Source organism: Psittacula echo (assembly GCF_963264785.1).
Source record: "Psittacula echo genome assembly, chromosome: 6".
Taxonomy (NCBI): domain Eukaryota; kingdom Metazoa; phylum Chordata; class Aves; order Psittaciformes; family Psittacidae; genus Psittacula; species Psittacula echo.
In genome coordinates this window covers 64,325,458-64,351,639 of record NC_137743.1, presented here as the reverse complement: position 1 = coordinate 64,351,639, position 26,182 = coordinate 64,325,458, and the positions used below count along the sequence as shown (strand labels likewise).

At 40.7% G+C, this 26,182-nt stretch overlaps 2 protein-coding genes across 3 annotated transcripts in view; one reads left to right on the top strand and one right to left on the bottom strand.

Annotated features, from left to right (window-relative positions):
- LOC308222547 (sodium channel protein type 2 subunit alpha) overlaps positions 1-26,182 on the top strand; it is a gene marked incomplete at both ends in the record, with an annotated part of 422,596 nt that overhangs the window by 159,542 nt on the left and 236,872 nt on the right. The gene's annotated exons all lie outside the window — the stretch shown is intronic.
- Positions 1-26,182, bottom strand: part of CSRNP3 (cysteine and serine rich nuclear protein 3) — a gene marked incomplete at its 3' end in the record, with an annotated part of 81,000 nt that overhangs the window by 5,705 nt on the left and 49,113 nt on the right. Inside the window, exons 3-4 of the mRNA XM_080621514.1 lie at positions 17,374-17,544; positions 2,792-3,051 (exon numbers count right to left, since the gene is read on the bottom strand). Coding sequence (XP_080477640.1) covers positions 2,792-3,051; positions 17,374-17,544 — 431 coding nt within the window. The remainder of the gene's footprint in view (positions 1-2,791; positions 3,052-17,373; positions 17,545-26,182) is intronic.

The window sequence follows — 26,182 nt, the reverse complement described above, 5'->3', positions numbered from 1 at the left end:
CTTTTAGCATTCAAAATAATCAACTGCACCTAATATTATGAAGACACAATTTCAATATATTCCTGTAGTTCTATTTTTTCTTGACAAATTTTAATTTTTTTTACCTACAGACTTGATTATCATAATACAGTGCAAAAAACTTTAAAAAAAAATCAAACAAAAACAAACAAAAAAATCCCAACCCCCAAACCGAAACAAAACAACAACCTGAACAACAGGGAACTGAAATTTAAAACCACAAAGAAAAACCTTTGCAAGCAAACTTTGCCCTACTTCATTTTCTCACTTTCTTTTCGTGTGCTGTACAGTAATTCTGATGCAAATCCTGATTAGTGCATTTCATTAAGGATCATAATTGCTGACATTGTCACCTCAGAATGCTACAGTGCTTTGTTTTCCTGTTAATCCTGAAACCATGTGAATGACCATGTGGCTCTTTCGCCTCTACAGGGAAATCAGCAAGACCAAGCTGTCTTAAGCAAATAAAACACACTGAGTGCTTTACAGTGACTCATCACTAGTTCAGTGAGTCCTGGATTTAGTTTGGGGAGGGAAAGTAGTTTTTATTTGATTTTTTTACCCCAAGTGTATAACTAGAGATGTAACTGAGCTGAGTCTGATGGACTACTTCAGAAAGGAAGCTTTCTATTCCCTATTTTTTCATACATGCTGGAGAGTGAAGAGAAATATTTTACACTAGTAAAAGATTTAACACTAGTAAGATGTTAACAGTTTTAAGCCAGTCTCAGGATTCTGAAGACCTAAACACAATTTCTCAGTATTTGAATTTAAACTTTGAAGTCAGCGTACCAGTCTCAGCATGTGCTAGTATTGTCACATCAACTGCTGAGGATCAATGAAGAAAGAACCCCACCACTCCTGAATTAACTGTAGGGAAAATGACTTTTATATTTGGTAAAAGGAAGCAATTAAAATTAGGACAGAGAGAGGAAAGCAAATCAGGCTTTCCTTACTTACTGAATACTTATGAAGAAATTAACAAGAACTTAACAGTCACAATAAAGATTAGCATCCACTTAAACAAGTGACTGGGGAGATGGAAGAACATATTGTATTTGGAAGAGGAGCAGGAGGTCCATGTCCCAGAAAAGGGAGTGGGCTGGTGTGAAGTTAATGAAGAAAAGAGGTTCATCCCACCCAAGGGGAGACTTACGAAAGCACACAGAGCAGAGCGCTGCTCCATACACATGAAGGCTAAAAGGCCTCATCCAATCTTTAGAACTAAATAGGACCTGTGATTTTTCTTAATTTACTTTCCAGCTATAAAAAGGAAAAGCTAAAGATTTGCATGCCTTACTATTCTTTACCCACTCCACTGGGATTCCTGGAAGCCATCCAAGGGATCTACACAGTCATTGGTTACACTGACAGAGCTCAATTTACACTTGGTGCTCTGAAGATGCTGTGATATGACATGTTTAGAGGTATAATCTCTAGTAGTCATAAATCGCACTCCAGCCTTTGGCTTCCAACCTGTCCAAATGTCCATCTTTAATTTGCCTTTATCCTGAGTAGTTGTATGTATGTTTGTTTTCATTACGACAGTTCACATCTTATGAACTATTCAAGAATCTATTTAGCTATTCAAATAATAAACAAACAAAAAACAAGAAAAAACAAATAACCAAACAAAAACCACACACACACACTCACACACACACACAAAACCCACCCCACACCAATTAGGAGACTGAGAAAAGAAAGTAATTACAATAGTAAGGGTCATACACACTTCTTCAGGAGTTCAGACACAGAACTCATGAACACAGTTCCTCCTATAGGAAAAAAACTGAAAGGCATTTCTTAAACTTGAAGGGTACCTGGGCAACTGCAGTAGTATCTGAAACAGATATAATATCACAAAAGGGGCTAAGGAGCACAGCAGTTTGGCTACAACTCTACATATTGTTCACTTCATTATAGGATTCATCTGAAAAAGAGCCTGAAATATCTGTAACGCAAGTCATTACACAGGAAGTGTTTCATCCAATCCAAAACCATAACAAACCCAGAAGTTCTGCTACCAGTTTTAAAGAGCCATAAGGGACGCTTCCAAGAACACAATCCGCTTCTCTAGTCTCCTCTACTCAAATACAGTTTCTTTCCTCTCCTATGCTACATTTAAATAAACAGCTTCAAAACTGTAGCCATGATTTGTTCTGGCTAAACTGATAGAGCCAATTAATTTGTCTGACACCTTCCTTCTTCAACACAGACATCCTCTGGTGAAGCATTACAAATATGACCATATAAATTGGTACACTGAAAAAATAAACATTTTTAGTACTACTGTTTGTTACTGTCAGGCAAATTCACTCAAGTTGGCCAAGAAAATAAGCCCTTTCACTTTCTATACTTAGAATGTTACCATTCCCTTGTCTAACAGGGCACTGTGCAAGGGCTCAGAAGACTCAATCTCTCCCTGCCACTTCCAGACTTCTGCTGGACACCCTATTCAAGGCTAACTTCCACCACTCTCTGCCTCTGTTTTCCTCTCTGTAGGAAACAGGAAGTAAACAACAATCTCGCTGTAAAGCACTCCAAGACACACATCAATAAGAGCTACAACAGCACTTGGTAATACCGAAGAAAAATAATGTGTTCAGTAAAATAAAACTTAAAAAAAGAAAAATGCCATTTTTTTTGACTGAAAATGGAGGTGACAGAAAGGAAATGGTTTTGTTTAACACACATGTACTGAGGCCATATAGCTCTGCCACTGTTCATTTAAACAAATAAGGCAGAGATCAAAGTCTTGAACAATTTTTACCTTTAATTTTAGAGAATTGAGTTTTTCCTCCCTTAGGTGCTCTCTTAACATCTCTCGGTGAAGCCTCTCCTGTTCCATCGCAAACTCTCCAAGCGTGTATTGGCGCACACTGTTGTGGCGAGTAGACATTCCCAGTGTGCTTCCCCCTTGGCTGGGAACACTGGTGAATCCTTGCCTTCTTGTGAAGTAATACACAGTAACGCAGTTAAAATGGACATTTTTTGCTCTCTTCCGCTTCTCTCTCTTCAGGATTGAAGAAGCTAGAACAGACAGAGATCACAGTATGAGGGATAACTTGCAGTCATACAGCAAATTCATCACTTGTGTAGTTCCATCTACCTTAGCAATACCTGACTCTGTACACAATAAAGTTCTGACACGTGCAGTTGAAATGAGGAGATAACATTAGAAATACTGCATCTATGATTCTACTATTCTATTCTATTCTATTCTATCTACAAACCTAGGAGCCCTTACAAACTGCTATAATCATGAACACTATTATCTACTTTAGATCAGAAATTCTTGGCCAGGACGGTTGTTCCACAGCATTATGAACATATTTTATCCTTTTAGCAAAGAAGAAAATAAATCCCAGGAAAATGAACTTCTCTCACAGTGTCACCTCAAAGATCCTCTGACTTGCTCAAACCTCTGCAAACAAAGCAATGTTGTCTGTGACAGCAGTGAGGAGAAAAACAGACCCAATCTCTCACATGCCTACATACACCGTTACTATTCTGGCAGAAAAGATCCGCTGTAGAGATCTGCAACTACATCTTTAAAGCATTGGATCACATTGGCAGAAAAGATTTCTATCTCTTACAATCCAAAATGTTAGAAATTAGTGTTAGAAAAACTAGCAAGGTGGTATGTTTAGTGCTTCAGACTGAGAAATTAGTACCATCATCACCACAGAATAATATAGGAATAATACTGATTAACAGTAAGATCTACTTTTTCATTACTTTCATCCTCTTTCTGCCGCCATCCACTGAATACACATGTGTGTATATTTTATGTGTAGAATTTTGATAATAAATCTAATTCTTTTCTGATTCCCCTCATGCTCATGCGCAGTTTCTCATGCCCACATGCAGTATCATAGAAAATGGATTTGTTTACAAAGAAATGCCAAATTTTAGCTGTTAAATATTGTCTTTTTTCTATAGACATTTAGTAACTCCTTCCAACAAGGCTGATATATTGTTTCTCACTAGTAACAGTGGTGAGCCTTTAGAGAAGCAAAAAGAGACACAAATGTTAGATAAGAAACACCACTTGATTTTTAAGATGACCAGCCTGATTTATTTGATTTATTGCAAAATAGCAACAGGATGTTGAGAATGTAGATAGGTAAGTCATTGCTTTGCAGTTTACAAGCAACAATTGAGCAGGTGTGAATTATCCTTTTACACCTTTAGCAGATGTGAGCTACCTGCCAGGGTTCAGGCAGTAAAATGATTTAAAAGCTGCCTGACCACTCTAGAAAGACTTGGAACTATTCTGTAAGAGCAGCAAAAGCAACAAGATGTACACTCCTAATCTAAAACTTCCAATCTAGAGATTGAGAGCACTTGTCCTTCAGCCTTGGTTTCATAACAGGTCTGGTTTATTGTCACAGTTAAAACAGACTTAATTCTCTAATACTATTAAATAGTGAAATGTTAATCACCACGAATGTGAAAACTCCAAACTTCTAAATGCATTAATTCAGTCTAACAAACCGCATAATCCACCTATATGAAAACCAAATTTCAGACAGTATAGCCTGCTGACATAATCATAAAACTATTTGGGGCCCAGAAAAACACTAAAATAGTGTTATTTTCCCTAAATAGTGAGAAGCAGCTGAAAGTATGGCTTACTGTATAAACAACATGCACTTCTTCAGATATGCTGCAGGTATGTTAGATGAAAAATATGAAACAGATAAATAAGCTCAGGTCCTACATCCATTTACATGCTCTCAGTGAAGAGTGTTCCAAAAAAAGGCATAGGATATACAGAGAGGAATCAAAAGACAAACTCTGTCACATTAGGTATGTTAAAACTTACATCCAAGTTTTAGCAAATCTTGTATCAACAGAGCCTGACAAAAATATTTATAGGAAGCTTTTAGTGGGGGAAAAGGTTTATTTTGTTAGAAGGGACTAGTACATAGCGGTCTAGTTCATAGGGGTGTGTCAATTTTGTCCCAAAAGTTAGATGCTGTTTTAACCTACTGATCTTTTTCATATATGCCACAGTTTCAAAACAAATCTCTCAGTCAGAACCTTCACTGCCTATATCCTCTTACGCACAGAAAAGCGCATATTAAAAAATATCCTGCTTCTGCTGAAGAAGCAGATACATCTGCTGGGAGGTATCCAATTTCTGATACAACAGTATTGATGTTATTTGGCTCTCAACTGGATCTTGCACTTATTTCTGAAGAAATATTGACAGCTGCTGCAGGACAAGCAGCTGTTTTACTAAGAAAAAAGAACCAGCCACAAATGGAATGAGAGTTAAATATACACTTAAATAATAAAGGAAAGATAGAAGGTTAATCTTAAATATATATATATATATGCTTCATGAGGAAATAGAAGGTATTTATGCCTATAAAATTGCACAAGTTGTTAATGCTTTTGAATCTTCATCTGTAAACTTCAGTATCTATCACATAAGGTCTACATTTATAGTAATTCATTTTAGACCTTAGCTATGGAACTCCTGACATGGCTGCTTACTGGCAGGAATACCAAATGCTGCAATAAAAGTGCTTCCATTTAAGTCTGACAATCTCTTTATGGAAGAGATACTACTTTCTATACATAAGTAAATCAACCTTCAGTTTTATTCACAAGCTACACACTAATATTAATAATTAATTGAAGCTAGGCAGAAGACTGTGATCTAATTACTTCCAGCTGAAAAAACCAAAAGAACATCATCTATGATAAAAACTAGATTACATGAATGAGTTTTTCCACTACATGGATTTTTGGGGTGGGGCAGGGGTGCCCATGTGCATGCTGTCAAAATTTAGAAAGTGAATTTCAGGCATCACTGTACGTTTACGCCTAAAAGTTCGGTCAGCAGTCTCTCTCAGGAGGACTGTCAGGAGCTGTCTTTCAAAAACCCATTAACGCGTTTCTCCAACCTTTTTTACAGCTCTTATCACTTTCAGTAATTATAGTATCAGTGCCACACCATAACAGTTGCTTGTTTGGGGTTTTTTTTAATAGATCACTGACAAAAATGTTAAGATAGAATTAAGCTGAACTTGAAGAAAATGCTGTCGTACTGTAACTGCAACACCACCAGTGCTATAAATCCAGCACTATACAACTGTAATGAAGACAGCATAAAAGCTGACATGCATTTGTTATAAATTACATCAAAGTTCATGGCTTTATTTATTAATATGATAGTTCTGAGTCAGACAAATTCTATGATAATCTGTGTAAGCGAACAAGCATGTAAACATTCAGAGCCCTCAGACTGTACATGATTATTTTTTCTGAAACACATCCTATCTTTTGGGTTTGCTTCTGTCTCACCCAAGAGCTCATTAAAGGGAAGAGCGAAGGCTAGAGTCATCTCTTCTGTGTTACTGCTAGGAAGTAGTCAGAATATATTCATATTTATGAGAATGTTGTTTACAAGAACAGATCAGGCAGGAACTGCAAAAGATTACAGGATTTTATTTGATTATGCAAAAGCATAGGTTAGAGATGTCAGCGAGAGGACTGGACAGCTGTGACTACCTCAGGAACCAAAGACACAAAAGGAAGCACCACAGAGGTGCTATATTCTTGCTCTACTACTCTTCCTAAAGTCTCTGAGGAGAGGGATGCCTTAAAGTGACCTCAAAAAAAATTATTATTAGATATTGAATGCAACTATTGAACAATTTTCCAACATCAGGGACAAAGCTATAACTTATTCATTCCTATTGCTTCAAGCCAACCAGAACTGAGATTCTCAGCTCATCAAGAGTTGCAGCATACACTATTTTGCGTGCACTGTACCTTACATACTACATTCAAATCTGTTGTAATTACTGCTAAGGACATTGGTTAGCTCAAGACAGAGCAGAAGGATATACAAAATACATATTTTCTGATATACTGGAAGCATGAACATATGCCCAGACAAAATTTACTGACATTAATCAGCTACTGAGCTCCCTTCAGAATGAGGGATGCAGATTGTGCAAGCTTGCATGCCTCTTGGGAGTCAGTTGCAAAGGTTTTGCAGGGAAGCAAAAGCCCAAAACCTAAAAATTTATCCATAGAGAATGTAAACACCACACTTTTCCAGAAGAGATTCAGTAACAGCTTCCCTGCTTGGCCAGTCTCAAGAAAGCATTTACATGCCATCTGCCTGTGTAACAAGTGGTATCAGGGGATGCCACTATCAGCTGTTCTGCACAAAAAGGGTGACAGGCAGACTGTACTAGGACTGCAGCAATGAGACGTTTTAGCAGCTGCTGGATACATGCTGTCAACAGGAACTAGATGCCACCATCTCCTTCTAGCAGTTCAAGGCGAGTGAGGATGCCAGAGGGAACAGGAATATTCATCATCACCAAAAACTGTCCTATGGATCACACACATGATCTTTAACAGATTTATATACTGCAAGGCTGATAAATTCCACTGGGGAAAAAATGCACCATTCTTGTGTATTTAAACAATTAATACAATTTTTAGTTCTATGTTTCAAGATTATATGGAATTAAGTATTTTTGACAGATACATAAGTACTGTAATGCATAAAATTTATCACTTAGAGGGAAGGATGATACTGATAACAATTACCGCTACAGAACTCTCTCAGAAAAGGTCGCTATATCTGAACAAGGTCTTCAGACACAGATATCTGCAAACAAACTGTCAAAATTCCTCATCTTGAAACAACATCAACTGATGAAATTTTGATTTTTGGCTTTTGACATTCAAGTGTCTCAGCTTCTGGGTTTAGCAGAGCAGAGCTGAAGTTAATGACCTGCTGGCAACTGGCCTGCCTCCTCATGGGGCCATGTCAGGTCCTGTAAGCTGGTCAGCTGCCATGCAAAACCAGCTGCTGCAGATGCAGCACAGCCCCATCAGTGCAGCACTCAACCTGAGCTAACAGCGACCGCACAGGTCATCAGCACCATGCACCATTTATGGCAAAACTGCACTTATCTCTAAACAAAATTCCTACAGGTGTGGCCAAAAGAATCAAAGGAAAACTCTGAATAGCAAACAGTTGTTTAACCCAAGCATGGCTAACCCATCCTGGAAACTCACCTTGCTCTTTGTGCTTATCCTTTTGTTATCTTTGTTCATGATGTGCCTGCACAGATATACAGCAGAATGCATTTATTCATCCTTTCCTCAGTTGTTAACCTCTCTCCCTCATAACAATTCTCTTTATGCACAGCATTTATAATTTATTTCATTACTATATACAATATTTCTGCCATTTCTCTTTATGCTAAATTCCTGGTGTATGTACTTCTTTGGATATTGAACATACAGGGAATCTCTAAGGTTTCCAGAATTTAAGAGATCTGCAGAATGCCTAAGCACTACATACCAAGGTTTTTTATTATAGCCCTTCAGTTTTCAATATTTCAGTAAAGTCCTTTTTTGGTCAGTGACTGTAGTACACAGTAGAGGTAACTGTTCAGCAGTCATTTCGGTGCCTTATTCATAAGGCTGCACACCGCCATGGAACAAGTTTTGTCTAATTCAAGACAACCTCTTTCTACACATTACCACTCTCCCACACCACCACTCATTCAGATTGCACAGACTAAGGCTTGACTCTTAAGGCTGTCTTACCCAACCTGTGGTTTATTACACATGGAACACCAACTATCAAAAGATTAAAAACAGAATAAACACACAAACATCATTATGTTTGTTCCCATAGGCGATAAATTATGCGCCATCTCCTACACTGGGACACTAAGTCATAACTGTTATTACCAGCATTCTTATTTAAATGGTTGCAATTTAAAATGGTAGCATTTTACCTATCTAAAAATACAATTTCTATCACCCAGTGGCTAACAGTAATGCATACAAGATGGTTTACCAGAAAGACAGTGTTCCTCAGATTTATTTTTTTCTAAGATTAAAGGTACTTGATCAAGTGCATTAAATCCATTTTTCCAGACAGTGTGTCCCATATGTGTGCATGAAACACATACACACTGTGTATGTGTGGCCACACTAACTCATTTTTCAGAGATACTCTAAAAATAAAACTAAAAGTCAAAAATGAAGAAAGTATCAATGTAAAAAAATATATATATACATCTATCATGAAAATAACAATAGCCTTAAACAATAAAACTGTCCTGTAAAGTAGCTTCCATGGCTGCTGTTCTTTCTCGCTTAGGCTGCTGTGTCTCATACATCTCAGTCACAATGACGATTAATGGGAGAAAGGCAAATACTACACATAGCTGTTTGACAATAAAACTTCCCTGTCAGATTGATCCTGGTCAAAGTATGTTGTACCAAGCACTGATCTGGGCTGGAATTGTCACCAAACAAACATAGCAAGTGAGGAAATACTTCCTGGGGTTGCAAAAAGACTCCTCAGCGAAGGTGGCAAGAAAAATGAGAGCCATTCAAGTCACATAAGGTTAGAGAATGAAGAAAGGCCTTTGTTCATCAACAGCTAATAAGAGAATAAATATATACAGCAAAGAAGTGTAAACGTACGTGTAGAGGAATGTGTGAATAGACAAGGCTGAAGAAGGATGTAGCAAGGCACAGATTCATTAACAAATCACTGTCAATATTTTTGTAATATATTTAAATGTGACTAGAACACTGTGGTCAGAGACTGCCTCCTCGGTGTTGTAGGTACATGGAAGAAATCACCAAGTCCTGCTGCTGAGTTAGTTTCAAACAATTGTTGCCATCAAGTTATTTCTACCAACAGGTTCACACAAGATACTTTCTGTATTATAAACATTTTTTTTTCTGTATTATTGGGAGATTGAAGAATTTTATTTGTAGCTCACTTTCTAAAGCTTATTCAAAGAAGCTCTCTAACTTCTGAAACTGTGCCCTTCTTTCCTCTCCCTACCACCCACCAAGGTATTTTCAAAGCATGGAGTGGGATGCTAGAAGCAGAGGAGATTACTACTGACTTCTCCACGTAGGGGTGAGCTGTATCTGTAATATATTTCTTGTGTTTCGGTAAGAGATGTCATCACAGGCCCATCCAACTCTCAATAAAAGTACTTTTCCAAAGGGGAAAAATCAATATTTACACTAGCAGTCCAGGGTATCTTTATGAGAATCATCCAAGTCTCATTTGCATATATGAATAAATTTTAACCAATGAAATAGGTAAGCAACAGTAATAATGCCCTGGTAGACTGAAACAAGGTTTTCCTGAATTGCTCCCACATGCATACAATGCACTATGTAGCCCCACTTTTCGTTTGCCTTTGAACATCCTCCTTTTCCTCCCTAGGCAGTGGAGGTACAGCACTGGGAAACCTGTGAAAGACACAGTGGTCCCTTCTGTGTGTTTAGAAGCCAAAACAGAACCCAAAATCTCCCACTTCAGAAGCGATCCCACTGCAGCTGCATTTGTCTATGAAAGCGTGCTTCCTAATTTGACAAAATCCTGCTAGCAATGACATTTTAAGCCCATTGTATTTTTCAAAAATTTTTCACTGTGAAAACTGGTAGTTCTTTGATTATGAAACATAAATGATTTCAGTTCTGGCTGAACTCCAAGACATAAGCACTTTCTTCTGCTGTCTCAGCTATTTTCCTGATGTCAAAGGCACATTAAAATAAATGTGAACCATATGGCTAGCCGGCAGATTACTAGCACTCTTGCATCAATGAGGGCAAAGCAATTCATTGTCACCAGCACAGAAATATCTTACGCACATAAAAAATTTCAAAAGGCTGGAAAAACCATGTATGAAGCAGCCTTTTGGATTAAAGCCCTGTCTTAGACCAGAGGAAATGCTGCTTTTCTTTTTGTCTGCTTTTTACACACTCTTAGTGCCACATAAACCACTATGGCAAGAAGGATTAACACTATCCTCCACCTGCTCCACTGACTTTCCCACGCCATGTTTCATCAAGTCTAACCCCACAGAACTGCAAAGCCTAACCCATCATGGTAATCCAGGTCAGAACATCACTTGAAAAAGCCATCTTGCTCTGCAAGTTTCACAGAAAACAAAAAACATGGAAAAAGGTCATATTCCAGAAATTGCTTCTACCTCTATCTCCTACCTCTCCTTCTACCCAACTGCCTCCCAAAAGCCATCTTTCTAAATGTTTCCATACACTGAATTTACAAATTTTAAATGCTTAATGATGAAACACTTTCCCTATGTGCTGGAAATCCACATTAGAAGGGAGTGCTGTGACACACAATATACGGTCCAAAAGAAATGTGGGCTTGGGGGCAGGGAGGCATTTTCTAAAAATCAATTTGAATCTGGCAGTCTTGAAAGGAAAAGCATGCTCAGGAAGGCAGGAATTGAGCCATGAAAATTGGACAGGACAGGGACAACGTTTTATTTTGGAGTGCAGAATTTGGAAGGTATCAGTTCCTTTGAAATCCTTAGGAAATTCTAAGCTTCCCTCAGATTTTCTTTATGTTAAGGGTAAAGTTTTGACCTTTAGTGTGAGGTCAATAGCACAAAGCATTACTTGAGTTTTGAGCTTGAGGTGTGTGCATCACCTACCCTAGTAGCATTCACTGCTCCATCCTTCTGGTACTTTCCTCTTAGGTAAAGCCAAAGCTAAGTTTACCTCACAGGAGGGACTCGATGGGAATCTTTCCCAAATGCCAGATTTATTTATGTCAGATTTGAAAAGGTTTTTGACAAACACCAGCTCACAGACAAGTCTGACATGAATACGAGAGATTTTAATTTGTAATTTAGTTGAACATTTTACCTCAATGTCAGAGTTTTGTCTCAAATCTCACAGAAATGTTAAATTCTCAGAATGTATGCTAAAAGCTGGAATTTTACTTCTTTATTTCCTCAACACCCTCTATCTCTGGAATGCTTTTCTGTGACATTCATCACTGGCCCAGTTTCTCCATTTTGCAAATATAATCAGCCTGTGAGGAGAATTGGAGACAGTTAAATGTGCTCAGCTTCACCATTTACTCTAAATGCCAGCTGCTGTTTTGCAGATGATTATTGCTGACCTTGGCCCCAGCTCCGAACAGTGTGAAGAGGAAAGCTGCTACCAAGGATCCTTGCAGGACCACCCATGCATAGCAACTGTATTTGCTGAACTCTCCTAAGACACTGCAGGCAATCCTTTGTTCCACCTTATGGGTGACTTTTGTGAACAGCCATTTGATAGAAATACAACTGCCCATCAGCTGCTTGTGACTTTGCATTTGCAAATCTATTTTGCATATCTGCCATGAACACCTTCAATGAAAAAAAAAAGGACTTTATGTTATCTAAGCAAACAAATACACCATATAAGGCAAAAACCATCCCTGTTTGTCCAGCATATGAAATGCACTAGTTTATAGGAAGGAACTTTTCAAAACTGTAGAAACAGAATCAGTTGCACAAGTCCTTGTAAAAGCCATGGGAACCTGCCTCCCAACCCCTCTTTGTTTTTTTAAAACACTGCTTCTACAGTAACTGTTATTACAGATAACAGGAAAGATCCTGTCATGGCATACCCTGCCCTGTCATGCTGTATGAGTATTTGAGCAAAGACATTGCACTACATTTCACTGTATTTCTTTGAATTTCCTGGGTTTTACTGCCCAGCTGACTTATTTTAAAATCAAACCCAAGAATCTCTCAAGCCGTCTAGAATTCATAACATGAGTCAACAAATAACAGTAAGAACATATTTCTCATTAACAAGGAAATTCTAAGCCTGATTACAAGCAATATAAATAGTTGCAAGGTGCCATGAAAAAAGAATGCCTGCATTTAGCTACACTTTCTAAGTGTTTTCCCGTAATGTCAGCATCACTACTTCTAACTCATTTAGATTTCTATCATTAACCAGCAATTATTCACACACCTGAAGCTCAAGGCTCAAGTAATGCTTTGTGCTATTGATCTCACAGCAAATAAAACTTTACCCTTCACACAGAGAAAATTTAAGAGAATCTAGACTTTCTTACAGATTTCAAAAGATTGGATATTTTACAAGTTCTGCACAGCCACATAGATGAGGCAATCTCAATATGTTAGCTACTGTAGCATCTAGGGATAGGACAAGGGGTAATGGCATTAACCTGAAAGAGGGTAGATATGGATTAAATATAAGGAAGAAAGTCTTTACTGTGAGAGTGGTGAGGCACTGGAACAGGTTGCCCAGAGAAATTGTGGATGCCTGGAAGAGCTCAAGGCCAGGTTGGATGGTGCTTTGAGCATTCTGGTCTAGTGGAAGGTGGCCCTGCCCATGGCAGAGGGCTGGAACTAGATAATCTTTACGGTCCCCTTCCAACTCAAACCATTCTGTGATTCTATAATGAACCTCAGACATCCAACACCCTTAAAAGATAGTACCCTAATTAGCAGAATGACAGGACCAATGATTATGGCTGGCTGCAGGATAACCTTGTTAGTGATAATGGCAAGATACAGATAACTGATGGAGGACAGGAACTAACCTGTGCAATGGTTTTACCTCCTGTTGGTGAAGATCATGTTATGAGTTGGCACTGGAGATTTCACCTGCCTCTGCAATAAAGGCATTACTCTGAAAGTTTCAGCTAGGCCAGAAATGCCTAGCTGAAATGCCAGAGGAAAGCAGCAGCTCCTCAAAGTATGTTTCTCAAGAGATGCATCTGTGATTAATCTTGTATGGGGAACTTTTACCAGCAAAAAGGGCTTGAAAAAAGGACTTAAGGTCTTCCCAGGTCATTCAATTGCCTAAAATTCTGCAACTTAAATTTGGTTCTTTATCAGAAAAGTAGATCAAGGATTTAGTATTCAATTTCAAAGACAACTTGCTGTGGAGCTGATGAAACACAGTGGTGGGATGCCCTAGTTCATCATGGCAATTTAAAGGAACTGCAATGGCACTGGGTGTGCTCATGCCCTGTATTCCATATACCTGTAAGGAAAAACAGAACAAATACTTTTAGTCCTGACTAATACTATATATGCATTCTTGGGCTGCTACTTGAGGATGAACATCCTTTTTCTGATACGGAGGAGGAGCTGTGAAACAGGACAGGTACGTGGACTGATTAGTAATATACTTTGTCATCCATTAAGGTAAATCAGCCGTGTGACTAATGGCCTTCTGAATCAAACTCAAATGACCTCAATAGACTGAGAAAAGTAAGTAATAAAGATAGCAGGGACTGTATCTGACAGTGGTAATGAAGGCACTCTCACCATTTGGGGTAAGAGAATGAAAAATATGCAGATGCATATACACACATATGTGACCAGGAAAATACTCCATTTATTCATTTGTTGGTTATGAACCTGGTAAGAGTTGCCTATGCTTTATGGACTGTCATTTTGTTTCCTGACTCAGAAAAAGACACCTGCAACCTAGGCTAGATATACATATATATATATATATTTGTTTTGTTGCTGTCTTGATTAGTTTAAAAGTATATATTGGTAAAGAAACTGTACTCACCCCCGTGTAGTAGTCACAACAGATAGCACTTAGGCACCATCAGTCATGTATTTTCTGTCATCACACTACAGGGTTAATTGCTGAGATCAAAGCTATCTTCTGGTGGTTCTGCTTCACCTGAGTGACCCATAGCAGCTGCGTGCCTCATTTAGCTGACAGGTTAAACTGACCTTAAGGCTAATGGAGCAGGATAGCTGACAGGTTCTTGTTTATCTGACCCAGTACATTTTGTTTCAAGGGTTATGTAAATACTGAAGATGCATCAGCTACCCTAGATAGATTTATACACAAACTGCCTGTTTGCTGAAGCACTGAAAGGTGTATAGCTGCAAGTGATTAAAAAGTTATCAGTCAGGTGAACTGGAGAGGAAAAGCAAGACTCAGAGGGCCATGTTAGGTCCTTTTTTAATAAAGCTAAGTTAAAGAATTTACATACAGATCTTTGCATTGACTACAGGTCACCCACAAACACCACATTTCCAGTCAGTAGAAGAGTTTATACTGAACTTCAGATTTACTTATATGAAAATGGACCGGAAGGCAGACAGAATGCAGGATCAGACAGCATCTTACAAAACAGAAAAGAGAATGGAAAAAGTGTCAGGAAATGGCTTAGAAAGATAAATTCTATCAAAGAAGGCACTGTGGCATGTTACAGAGGTAAGGTATCTGGCCAGCCTTTCTTCTGCACAGGCTTTTTTCTGGCATGTTTACTGAAAAAGTCTCACAGAACTCTTTGTTTCCATATGCTCTTAAAAGTACAGATTCAAATATTCTACCTAGGAAAGCACTTTTATCTGGGGACATGAATGTATTTAAAGAACGAACAAAACACCTTTCAATGTACACTGTTAACAGTTTCATTACTGTACAACACATCTGCATGTGGTTTTCAAGTGTCACTCAGTAGCTCTGTAAGAAACCTGCATTCATGAGATACAAACACTGACAATTTCATAAAATCATAGAACCATAGAATAGATAGGATTGCAAAGGACCTTAAGATCATCCAGTTCCAACCCCTCTGCCATGGGCAGGGACAGCTCACACTAAACCATGTCACCCAAGGCTCTGTCCAACCTGGCCTTGAACACTGCCAGGGATGGAGCATTCACAACTTCCCTGGGCAACCCATTCCAGTGCCTCACCACCCTCACAGTAAAGAATTTCTTCTTTATATCCAATCCCCTGTTTAAGTTTGAACCCGTTACCCCTTGTCCTATCACTACAGTCCCTAATGAACAGTCCCTCCCCAGCATCCCTGTAGGCCCCCTTCAGATACTGGAAGGCTGCTATGAGGTCTCCATGCAGCCTTCTCTTCTCCAGGCTGAACAGCCCCAACTTTCTCAGCCTGTCTTCATACGGGAGGTGCTCCAGTCCCCTCATCATCCTCGTGGCCCTCCTCTGGACTTGTTCCAACAGTTCCATGTCCTTTTTATGTTGAGGACACCAGAACTGCACACAATACTCCAAGTGAGGTCTCACAAGAGCAGAGTAGAGGGGCAGGATCACCTCCTTTGACCTGCTGGTCACGCTCCTTTTGATGCAGCCCAGGATACGGTTGGCTTTCTGGGCTGCGAGCGCACACTGAAGCCGGCTCATGTTCATTTTCTCATTGATCAACACCCCCAAGTCCTTCTCTGCAGGGCTGCTCTGAATCTCTTCTCTGCCCAACCTGTAGCCGTGCCTGGGATTGCTTCGACCCAGGTGTAGGACCTTGCACTTGGCATGGTTAAACTTCATAAGGTTGGCATCAGCCCACCTCACAAGCAAGTCAAGGTCCCTCTGGATGGCATCCCTTCCCTCCAACATTATCAACTGAACCACACAGCTTGGTGTCATTGGCAAACTTGCTGAGGGCGCACTCGATCCCACTGTCCATGTGACTGACACAGATGTTGAACAAGACTGGTCCCAACACTGATCCCTGAGGGACACCACTCGTTACTGGTCTCTAGCTGGACATTGAGCCATTGACCACAACTCTTTGCGTGCGGCCATCCAGCCAGTTCTTTATCCACCGAGTGGTCCACCCATCAAACTGATGTCTCTCCAATTCAGAGACAAGGATGTCGTGTGGGACAGTGTCGAACGCTTTGCACAAGTCCAGGCAGATGACGTCAACTGCTCTGCCCCTGTCCATCAGTTCTGTAGCCCCATCGTAGAAGGCCACCAAATTGGTTCAGGCAGGATTTCCCCTTAGTGAAGCCATGCTGGCTGTCACCAGCCACCTCCTTGTTTTCCATGTGCCTTAGCACTTCTTCCAGGAGAATCTGCTCCAAGATTTTGCCAGGCACAGAGGTGAGACTGACTGCTCTGTAATTCCCCGGGGTCATCCATTTTCCCCTTCTTGAAAACGGGTGTTATATTTCCCTTTTTCCAGTTGTCAGGAACTTCACCTGACTGCCATGATTTTTCAAATATGATGGTCAGTGGCTTAGCAACTTCATTCGCCAGCTCCTTCAGGACCTGTGGATGGATTTCATCAGGTCCCATGGACTTGTGTACGTTTGGGTTTTTAAGATGGTCTCGAACCAGATCCTCTCCTACAGTGGGCCTAGGGTCTTCATTCTTACGGTCCCTGCATCTGCCTTCCAAGACTTGGGTGGTGCGGTCAGAGCCTTTGCCAGTGAAGACCGAGGCAAAGAAGTCATTAAGAACCTCAGCCTTCTCCAAATCCTGGGTAGCCAGTTCTCCCGATATCTTCCCGAGGGGGCCTACGTTGTCCCTAGTCTGTCTTTTATTCACTATGTACCTATAGAATCCCTAAATATAAATAGTTTTATAGAGTTAATAAGCAGGCAAATGGGTGAAGTTTTCTAAGTCATTTTAAGCAAGTCACAAACTGAACAGGGAGACCATTTTATCATCTGTTCAATTTAAAATCATGTTTATCTAACAATAAAATTGATTTTATTTTGAGGAACCGGAAGAACTCTTTAGATACACAACGTTAGTACTTACGGGTAAAATGACTAGAAGTGGATGGATTGACACTATCACCACTATCAGCGCTTTCACTGCTAGAAATGTCATCATCTGATTCCCGCACAGAGGAACAGGGTGAGGAGCCATCAACTTCTTCAAACTTCCTCTTTAAAATTCCACTCATTGCTGCAATGCTGTCACATGCACCTGTAACAGGAACAGAGGCAATGAGGCACTGAAATGTCCAACTGCAGAACATGCAGTCATAACCTCCAAAGTAATTTTCACTTAGAAGTATCAGTAAGTTGCCACCTGTAGTCTTGAATGACCATTTAGTATGAAATTAGATATAATTTATTAGGAGACAGTGAAGCCATAGGAAATAAAAAAAAACCCATCATGTGTCATACTCTAACCTGACATATGTGGAGACGGTTGTTTCGCTAGAATAATGTGTAACAGACTGCTTTCAGGGACTATTTTCCCCATTTTGATGTCAACAGTATGCCTGATTTCTAGTTTATATTGCAAAATTTCAAATAAGATAAAAATGGAAGCTTCTCTTCAAATACCCTCACTTGGTCCCTGTCTTGGATGCCAGAGGAGGAAGGAATGTTCACAAACAGGGATGAAATTAAATAAGAAGAAATTATCCTGTATACTACAGTTGCCATTGCAAATATGTCATCCAATCAGTGCTCACATCACCCCTATAAGAAATCCATTTGATAATTCAAATTTACAGCCACAATAAAGACAATGAAGTCACAATGACCATATAGCAATGTAGTCCTCAATAAATGCCCGTAATTCAGAAATTCCTCACTCCAGTTAGACATACCAATTACCTCCCAAAATCTCTCCTTCCCACATTAAGAAATGAGATGACTGATATATTCCTGAGGTTGAGCAGAAGACTAAAAAGCATTCAAGCAGAAATTTAGCAGCAGAGTTAGAAATAAAACATGCACTGCATGTAACTAAGGAGAAAGTGTACCCTTAACTAACTGAGGAGAGATCAAGAACAGCTAGAGCCTGCTCTGAGGACACACAGTTGCCACCACAGCAGTCGCAGCACTGCAGAGGCAAGCAGTGCTGACCTTTACCCAGGCAAAAAGTCTGTCTAGGATTGAGGACACGCTAGACTTGCTGAGGAAGACACACAGCCTCGTGCTATGGACTTACCACAAGGGTCTGCCAAATCCCACTGAAAGCAGGGGAAAAAAAAGAATAAAGAAATTTGCGTTCCTCACTGAAACAGAACATTTTTAATCCCTGCAGCCATCTTTAGGGCTCATTAACTCCAAGCCAGCTGCATTCTGCTCCATCCAGGAAGCTGGACTAGATAACTTCCAAAGCCCCTTTCCAACAAACATTTCTCTGGTTATACTTTTAAAAAAAAAAATAAAAAATCAGTAAATCTGTCAGGAAGCAAACACATGCTGGCTAAATGACTACGAGTAAAGAAGAGAAGGTTAAGGCAGAGATTCCAGTACTAACCATACTGTTTAACAATTAACACATTTCAGAGTTTTGGCTCAGGCCACCTCGCACTCTCCTGGATAACGCAGGATGAAGCAGGTGCCAGAACTGTTCCCAGCAGGCAAGCTGGATGAGGACACCCAGCTCTTGGCAGTGGGTTGACAGCTTAGCCATGGTGGACAAGAACTGTACCCTGCCACCTGGCAGCAGAAGCTAGAGAACACTGTTTTTAGCCTGGATCTTTTTTATCTTTTTAATTAATACAGAGGTAGTCCCAGTGATGTAGGTGCCATATTCTGATCCTGTGACCACAGCACTTCAGCAGATCCTCTGGTATCTTTGGTACCAAGTAGTTTCAATGTCTCCTATGCATCCTGTAGCTCCCTTCAAGCCCCAACACTTGTTTCCTTCTTGGAAAAAAACAAAGCAACAGTGTGAAGAGGTTTGCAACCAACTTTTGGCCTGATGTGAAGCTCAAACAAGGTAAGGGTCAGTATATGAAGATGAGAGTTACAAAAAAAAAAAAAAAATTAAAAATCAATGGGTCACTGTATTACATAATCGTAATTGAAAAATCATAATTCAGCCAACACTGCAGTCTGTAGGAAATCCTGGGACCGAGGTGGCAAGAATATCAGTTTTATCCCAGAGCAACAAAAGTTAGTTCTAATTACTTCTTTTGCTTTGCTGACAAAGCATTTTACATTGTCTGCCAGCACTTAACCACAGCAGGAGGAAGCTATAAGCAGGTTTAAACTTGCCTTTGTACGTCAAGCTAGAAATTATGGATACATTCTACAACAGTTTTATATTATTTAATTACAAGTACTAGAAGTTTTATAATACAGGAGTTCATTCACCTCGTAGGAAATGAAAGCTCTGAGAAGCACATACATGACTGGACCGAGTTTAATATCCTGTCTCTAGCAATAGTCACTATTTAATGCGTCAGTGGAACGCAATGGGATGAGAAATCCAGCCACAACCACTGCAGATACATGGATCTGCTTTCTCATCCTTGCAGTCAATCTCCCTTAAGCATAAGGCTGAAATGTTGCTATACAACAGTGCACAACCTCTTATAAATTCATTTGACTTGCTCTCCTGAGGCAACAAGTTTCATATTAGTTTACTGGGGAAGAAATCCACAACAAAACACATTTCCCAAAACTATAGCCACAGATCCTTCAAAATCACAGCCGTTTCTGTCTTTATGATATTCTGGACAATAAACAGCAGCAAAACCATGCCAAGTGTCTAGCAGCATGCTGTACTAGACAGAACTCCATGCATACAGGTACTCCCCACAAAGTGGAAATAGCTGAAGAGAAGTTACTGAGCTCTTCTTGCTGTTTTATAGTGGTATTTTAATTTCTATCACCAACAGTGATTACGTTGCGAAGGAGGTGCCATGCATCTGCTGATCCTGTAAGGAATTAGGAAATGCCTTTATACTTGGAAGGGTGTGCAGGGAGGGAATGGCGATGGAGCCACAAATGAAATTGCAGCATCAAGTTACTCATCCTAAAGCTGAGGAGTCTGTCTGACCGCTCAATTGTCACAAAGGCAATTTTCAAGCAATTGCTAGAGGAAATCCCATGGGCAAGGCTGTTTGAAAGTAAAGGGGCCCAAGATGGTTGGCATTCAAGAATTGTTTATTCCAAGCTCAAGAGCAGAGCATCCCGACACGTAGGAAGTCAAGGAAGAGGGCCAAGAGACCTGCGTGGCTAAATAAGGAACTGCTGGGTATGCTCAAGTGGAAGAGGAGAGTTTACAGGTCATGGAAGGAGGGGCTGGCCACTCGGGAGGAATATAAGGCTGCTGCTAGAGGATGTAGGAAGGCAGCTAGGATGGCTAAGGCCTCCTTAGAACTAAATCTGGCGAGAGGGGTCAAGGACAGCAGAAAGAGCTTTTTCAAATACATAGCTGATAAAACTAACACCAGAGGCAAGGTAGGCCCACTGGTGAACGGGATGGGTGCCCTGGTGACAGAAGATACAGAGATGGCAGAGTTATTGAATGCCTTCTTTGTCTCTGTCTACTCTGCTGGAGGCAGTCCTGAAGAGCCCTGTACTCCTGAGACCTCAGATGAAGCCAGGTCACTGGAGCAGTTTGCCTTAGTCGATGAGGAATGGGTTAGAGACCAGTTGAGCAATCTGGACATCCATAAATCCATGGGTCCAGATGGGATGCACTCGCGGGTGCTGAGGGAACTGGCGGAAGTCATTGCTAGACCACTCTCCATCATCTTTACCAAGTCTTGGGAAACGGGAGAGGTGCCTGAGGACTGGAGGAAAGCAAATGTCACTCCAGTCTTCAACAAGGGCAAGAAGGAGGACCCGGGTAACTATAGACCCGTCAGCCTCACCTCCATCCCTGGGAAAGTGATGGAACACCTTATCCTTGGTGCCATCTTAAGGCATGTCAAGGATAAGAGGGTTATGAGGGGCAGTCAACATGGCTTTACCAAGGGGAAGTCGTGCTTGACCAACCTCATAGCCTTTTATGAGGAAATAACACAGTGGATGGATGATGGCAGAGCGGTGGACGTGGCCTACCTTGACTTCAGCAAAGCATTTGACACAGTCTCCCACAGCATCCTCATAGCTAAATTGAGGAAGTGTGGTCTGAATGATCAGGTGGTGAGGTGGACTGCGAACTGGCTGAAGGAGAGAAGCCAGAGAGTTGCAGTCTATGGGGCGGAGTCCAGTTGGAGGCCTGTATCTAGTGGAGTGCCTCAAGGGTCAGTACTGGGACCAGTATTATTTAATATATTCATCAATGATTTAGATGAGGGAATTGAGTGTACTGTCAGCAAGTTTGCTGATGACACTAAGCTGGGAGGAGTGGCTGACACGCCAGAAGGCTGTGCTGCCATCCAGCGGGACCTGGACAGGCTGGAGAGTTGGGCAGGGAGTAACTTGATGAAATATAACAAGGGAAAGTGTAGAGTCCTGCATCTGGGCAGGAACAACCTCAAGTTCCAATATAGGTTAGGGAACAACCTGTTAGAGAGCAGTGTAGGGGAGAGGGACCTGGGGATCCTAGTGGACAGCAGGATGACCATGAGCCAGCACTGTGCCCTTGTGGCCAGGAAGGCCAATGGCATCCTGGGGTGTATTAGAAGGGGGGTGGTCAGTAGGTCGAGAGAGGTCCTCCTTCCCCTCTACTCTGCCCTGGTGAGACCGCATCTGGAATATTGTGTCCAGTTCTGGGCACCTCAGTTCAAGGACAGGGACCTGCTGGAGAGAGTCCAGCACAGGGCAACTAAGATGATTAAGGGAGTGGAGCATCTCCCTTATGAGGAAAGGCTGAGGGAGCTGCGTCTCTATAGTTTGGAGAAGAGGAGACTGAGGGGTGACCTCATTAATGTATATAAATATATAAAGGGGGAGTGTCACGAGGATGGAGCCAGGCTCTTCTCAGTGGCAAACAATGATAGGACAAGGGGTAATGGGTACAAACTGGAACACAAGAGGTTCCACTTAAACTTGAGAAGAAACTTCTTCTCAGTGAGGGTGACGGAACACTGGAACAGGCTGCCCAGGGGGGTTGTGGAGTCTCCTTCTCTGGAGACATTCAAAACCCACCTGGACACATTCCTATGTAACCTTATCTAGGTGTTCCTGCTCTGGCAGGGGGATTGGACTAGATGATCTTTTGAGGTCCCTTCCAATCTCTAACATACTGTGATACTGTGATACTGTGAAAGCACCCAGCATGCTACTGCCTACACTCTCAACCTCAAAGCTGTGCAACCCGTACCAGCTTGCTCCTGGGGAACTCCCCAAAGCAACACAGCCTCTTGCTGACACTGTTCCTGACGTCAAATGTAGTAACTAAAGCGTTCATCAGCCAGAACAAGTACGAAAAAGTGAGCAAAAAACTGTGCAGGTCTGAAAACACTTGTGTAGTATTCAGTTACTGATCAAACAGATTTTTCTCAATTCTGAGTTAACGATTCCCAGAACAGTACATGGATTCCCATCAGAAAGAATCCAACTCTTGAGAGGAACGTACAGGGAGCACTGATCCCTGATGCAGCCATCTTGAGTCTGTGAACTGGTGCCACATTTTCTATGGCCAGAATACAAAAGCAGGGGGAGTGGTGTGCAATCCCAACAGGTACAAATTGCACATCACAGTTAAACCTGCTAAGTCTACTCCCCACAAGTGCACAGGGACACACAAATGGTTGCTCACTGCCTGTTGACTGAGAAATAGCTGCTTTCAGTTGAGAAACCAAGAATTTTTACATGATGCCAGCCAGTGTCCTTGTCTTTGACCAGTCCTCAGACCAAACCACCTTTTCCTAGAAGGCTCTGCCCATTTCTCACCAAACTGCCTTCTTTAAAGGCACATCAGCTTTTTCAGGATCTCACTTTCAAGTTCCCCTAGCATAAATGCTGCTTCTGCACATACCCAGAAGTTACAGGGATTTGAGATGCCTGCATAACTTCATGTCCAGGCTTCCCCAGGAAACAGAAACTTTGTGTTCTTCCAAGCAAGGTGTCTAAGAAAAAAACAAACATAGTACAACTGCAGAGCATGTTGAGAAGAAAGGATGGAAAGGTTAAGCCAGGCCCAAACCCACGAGTGATTGTTTATGTACCTGAAGGCTGGTAAATACAGTATAGGACTTTGCAAACTACCTGTGCACACTCTCTTTGGCATTATTTTCTATACAGTGAAATGGTGTCCACCATTTGTAATGGAATTAGAGTGCTCTCTGCTAAGCTGTAACTTAAAGAGGCAGCAATTACTGAACAACAGATCCAGCTCTTCAGCATCATGGTGAATCTCTTAGCCGTTGAGCTACTGTGTAAATTAAGATGAAACCCATTCAGCAGCAGAGCTTTACAAGAAATATGTTTTAAGAAGAAGAGTGACCTACGCTCTGTTCTTGAAGGGGAAAGTTTATGCGCCTGCCTTTAGTAGCAGGCACTGGACTGTGACAGTGGAGATAGGGGGCTTCAATAGGCAACAGCCGAGCTGTGGTTCCATGCTGAAGGGTAACCACACAGACATTGATAATTACAACATTTAACTCTCAAGCATCTAACCTCTAATTGCTTTGCTTCGTATTTCATTGAGAACGTAAGTTAGGGACTAATCCTGAAACTTTACTCAGAAGCAAAAGATCTGCAGTCCTCAATGACCACAGCCTATACTTACCACAAGAAACAATGTATTTCTGCTCAAAGCAAATCAGTCATTGGAAGGACAGTGTACTTTTCAGCCACCTCAACTCTGCTAGGAAAGACTCCTTCCTCCCTACAGTACATTACTGGACCTCTCCATCAGTAAATGAGCTCTGTAATTTTGCTTTGTCTTCAGACACAATGCGATTCTGATCAATTCTAAGCCACTAGAAGGAAATGTTTGAAAAACAAAGCAGATGTATTAAATAATAGCATCTCCAGGGGAGTGACAGTTTGGCCTGTTCATTTTTCAAATTCTTTTTCTGAACATTAATCCCTCTCCTGTTCAATAAAATGCCATTGGATTCTTTTATCTTACAGCCACCTTAAAATCAACTGTCCTAACACCCTTAATTACATCTTTAAAACATTAAGTTTGAATATCACAGCTGATGTAACCTCAAGATTACAATTTAAATATTTAGTCCAAACTTTCCTATGAAGAAATAGACTTTCTACTACTCAATGTTTGCTTTAACTGAGAAAGCATCAGCACTTGGAATTAGAGTGGCACAGTGTTTAGTTTTAGTCCATACACGTTCTTTCAAAAATATTTCCTGCCATTATGACTTCAAATGCGGAGGAAATGAAGTGAAAGTGTCAACAACGAGACTGCCAAGGGGATGGTCAAAAGAAACGGCTACAACAATTTACATGGCTAAATAAATATAGGCTAAAAGTCAAGTCAAGGGTAAAGATACAAATTCATACTGCCTCTGGCAGGAATCAATTATCTTGCCTATTCTGACCTCTAAATACATTCTTCTGGAAAAGGAGAACATGAAGAGCTTGCTCTTATCCTCTCGCTTTTTGACCATTTCCTCTCATCTTCTTTGCAAGTTAAACTTGTCAAAAGTATTTACAAAGTGAAAAGTGATGAACTGCTTTACCTGTGTTAAAAAAAAATAATAAACCCCCCCTGCAACTACAGCAGCTGAAAAGTGCTCTCACTCCCAGCAACTTTAAGGAAAACACTTGAAATTTTTAGTGCAGACATCTCTCAATGTCAAAGATACGCTTAAACACATAAAAATTTGCCTAAATTAGTCGATTTTTGAGATTGACAATACAGACTGAATAGGAGCACAATGGAAGAGGTAAAACTGGAGGGAGAGAAAGAAATGAGAAGGAACTGATGTAAAAGGTTATTAAAAAAACCCTTTTCCTATAGAAGGTGGCCTCTGAGCCAAAAGTTTCAAGTTTCATTCAGTGTTTCATAGAAATATACATTAAATAGGGAAACCATGTGCTGTCATTCACAATCACTGGAGGCCAATTATAAAGAATGTAAACAAAGCAGATACAAAAAAGGGTGCCCTCGAAGCTGAGCGTTACCATGCAGCAGGTATTCATCTATACAATGCATCTGAACACATAGCTAAGGACTTGCACTATTAGCTCAGCTATTTTGAACAAGCCAGCACAATCAGCAGAGGCAGATCAGTTGTACTGATACACGCAGCTTCTCAGCAGAAATACCATGTTAAGCAGAATGCTGCCCTAACGCAGCTAGACCATTTACAGTACCCTTGTGAAATATATTCTTAGCTTCAACAGGCATCTCTGAAGTGTAAATATACGTTGCTTTGGATATAAACATAAATACACTGTAGGGTCATATGATGGCAAAAATTACGCTATTTGCCAATTTGCTATTCATTGCTTAGCTCTGCAAATTTTGCTGCTCTTCTAACACAGGTTTTCTGTTGTCATACACTGGCAGAATTTAATTGTGTATACACGTTTAATGTGGATGTTTAATATGCCTTAACAAATATTGTTAAGAAGAATTCATTGCATAGCTAGCATGAAAAATGGTCTTAGCCTATTATGCACCAAATCGTGAGATATTAAAGAACTGCCTGTGCACAGCCAGCAGCCATTTGCGGTTTAGTATTGCTGCAGCGTTGTACAATAGGCATGCTCAGCACGTTCCCTAATGGAGACTGTTTCAACTTCCCTCTCCTTAATTCGGCGTTCAAATTCCAGCTTGGCAGATGATTTTGTCCAACCCAATGCCTTTGTCTTGTCACATCCACCCAAGAAAAGGCACAGCTGCAGGAATACCTTCTCTTATGCTTATGCAAGCACTGACACAGATACGGGAGCTCCAGGAGCCTCCACGTTTTCAGTGAGGGAAAACACAGAAGCTGGTGTGGAGC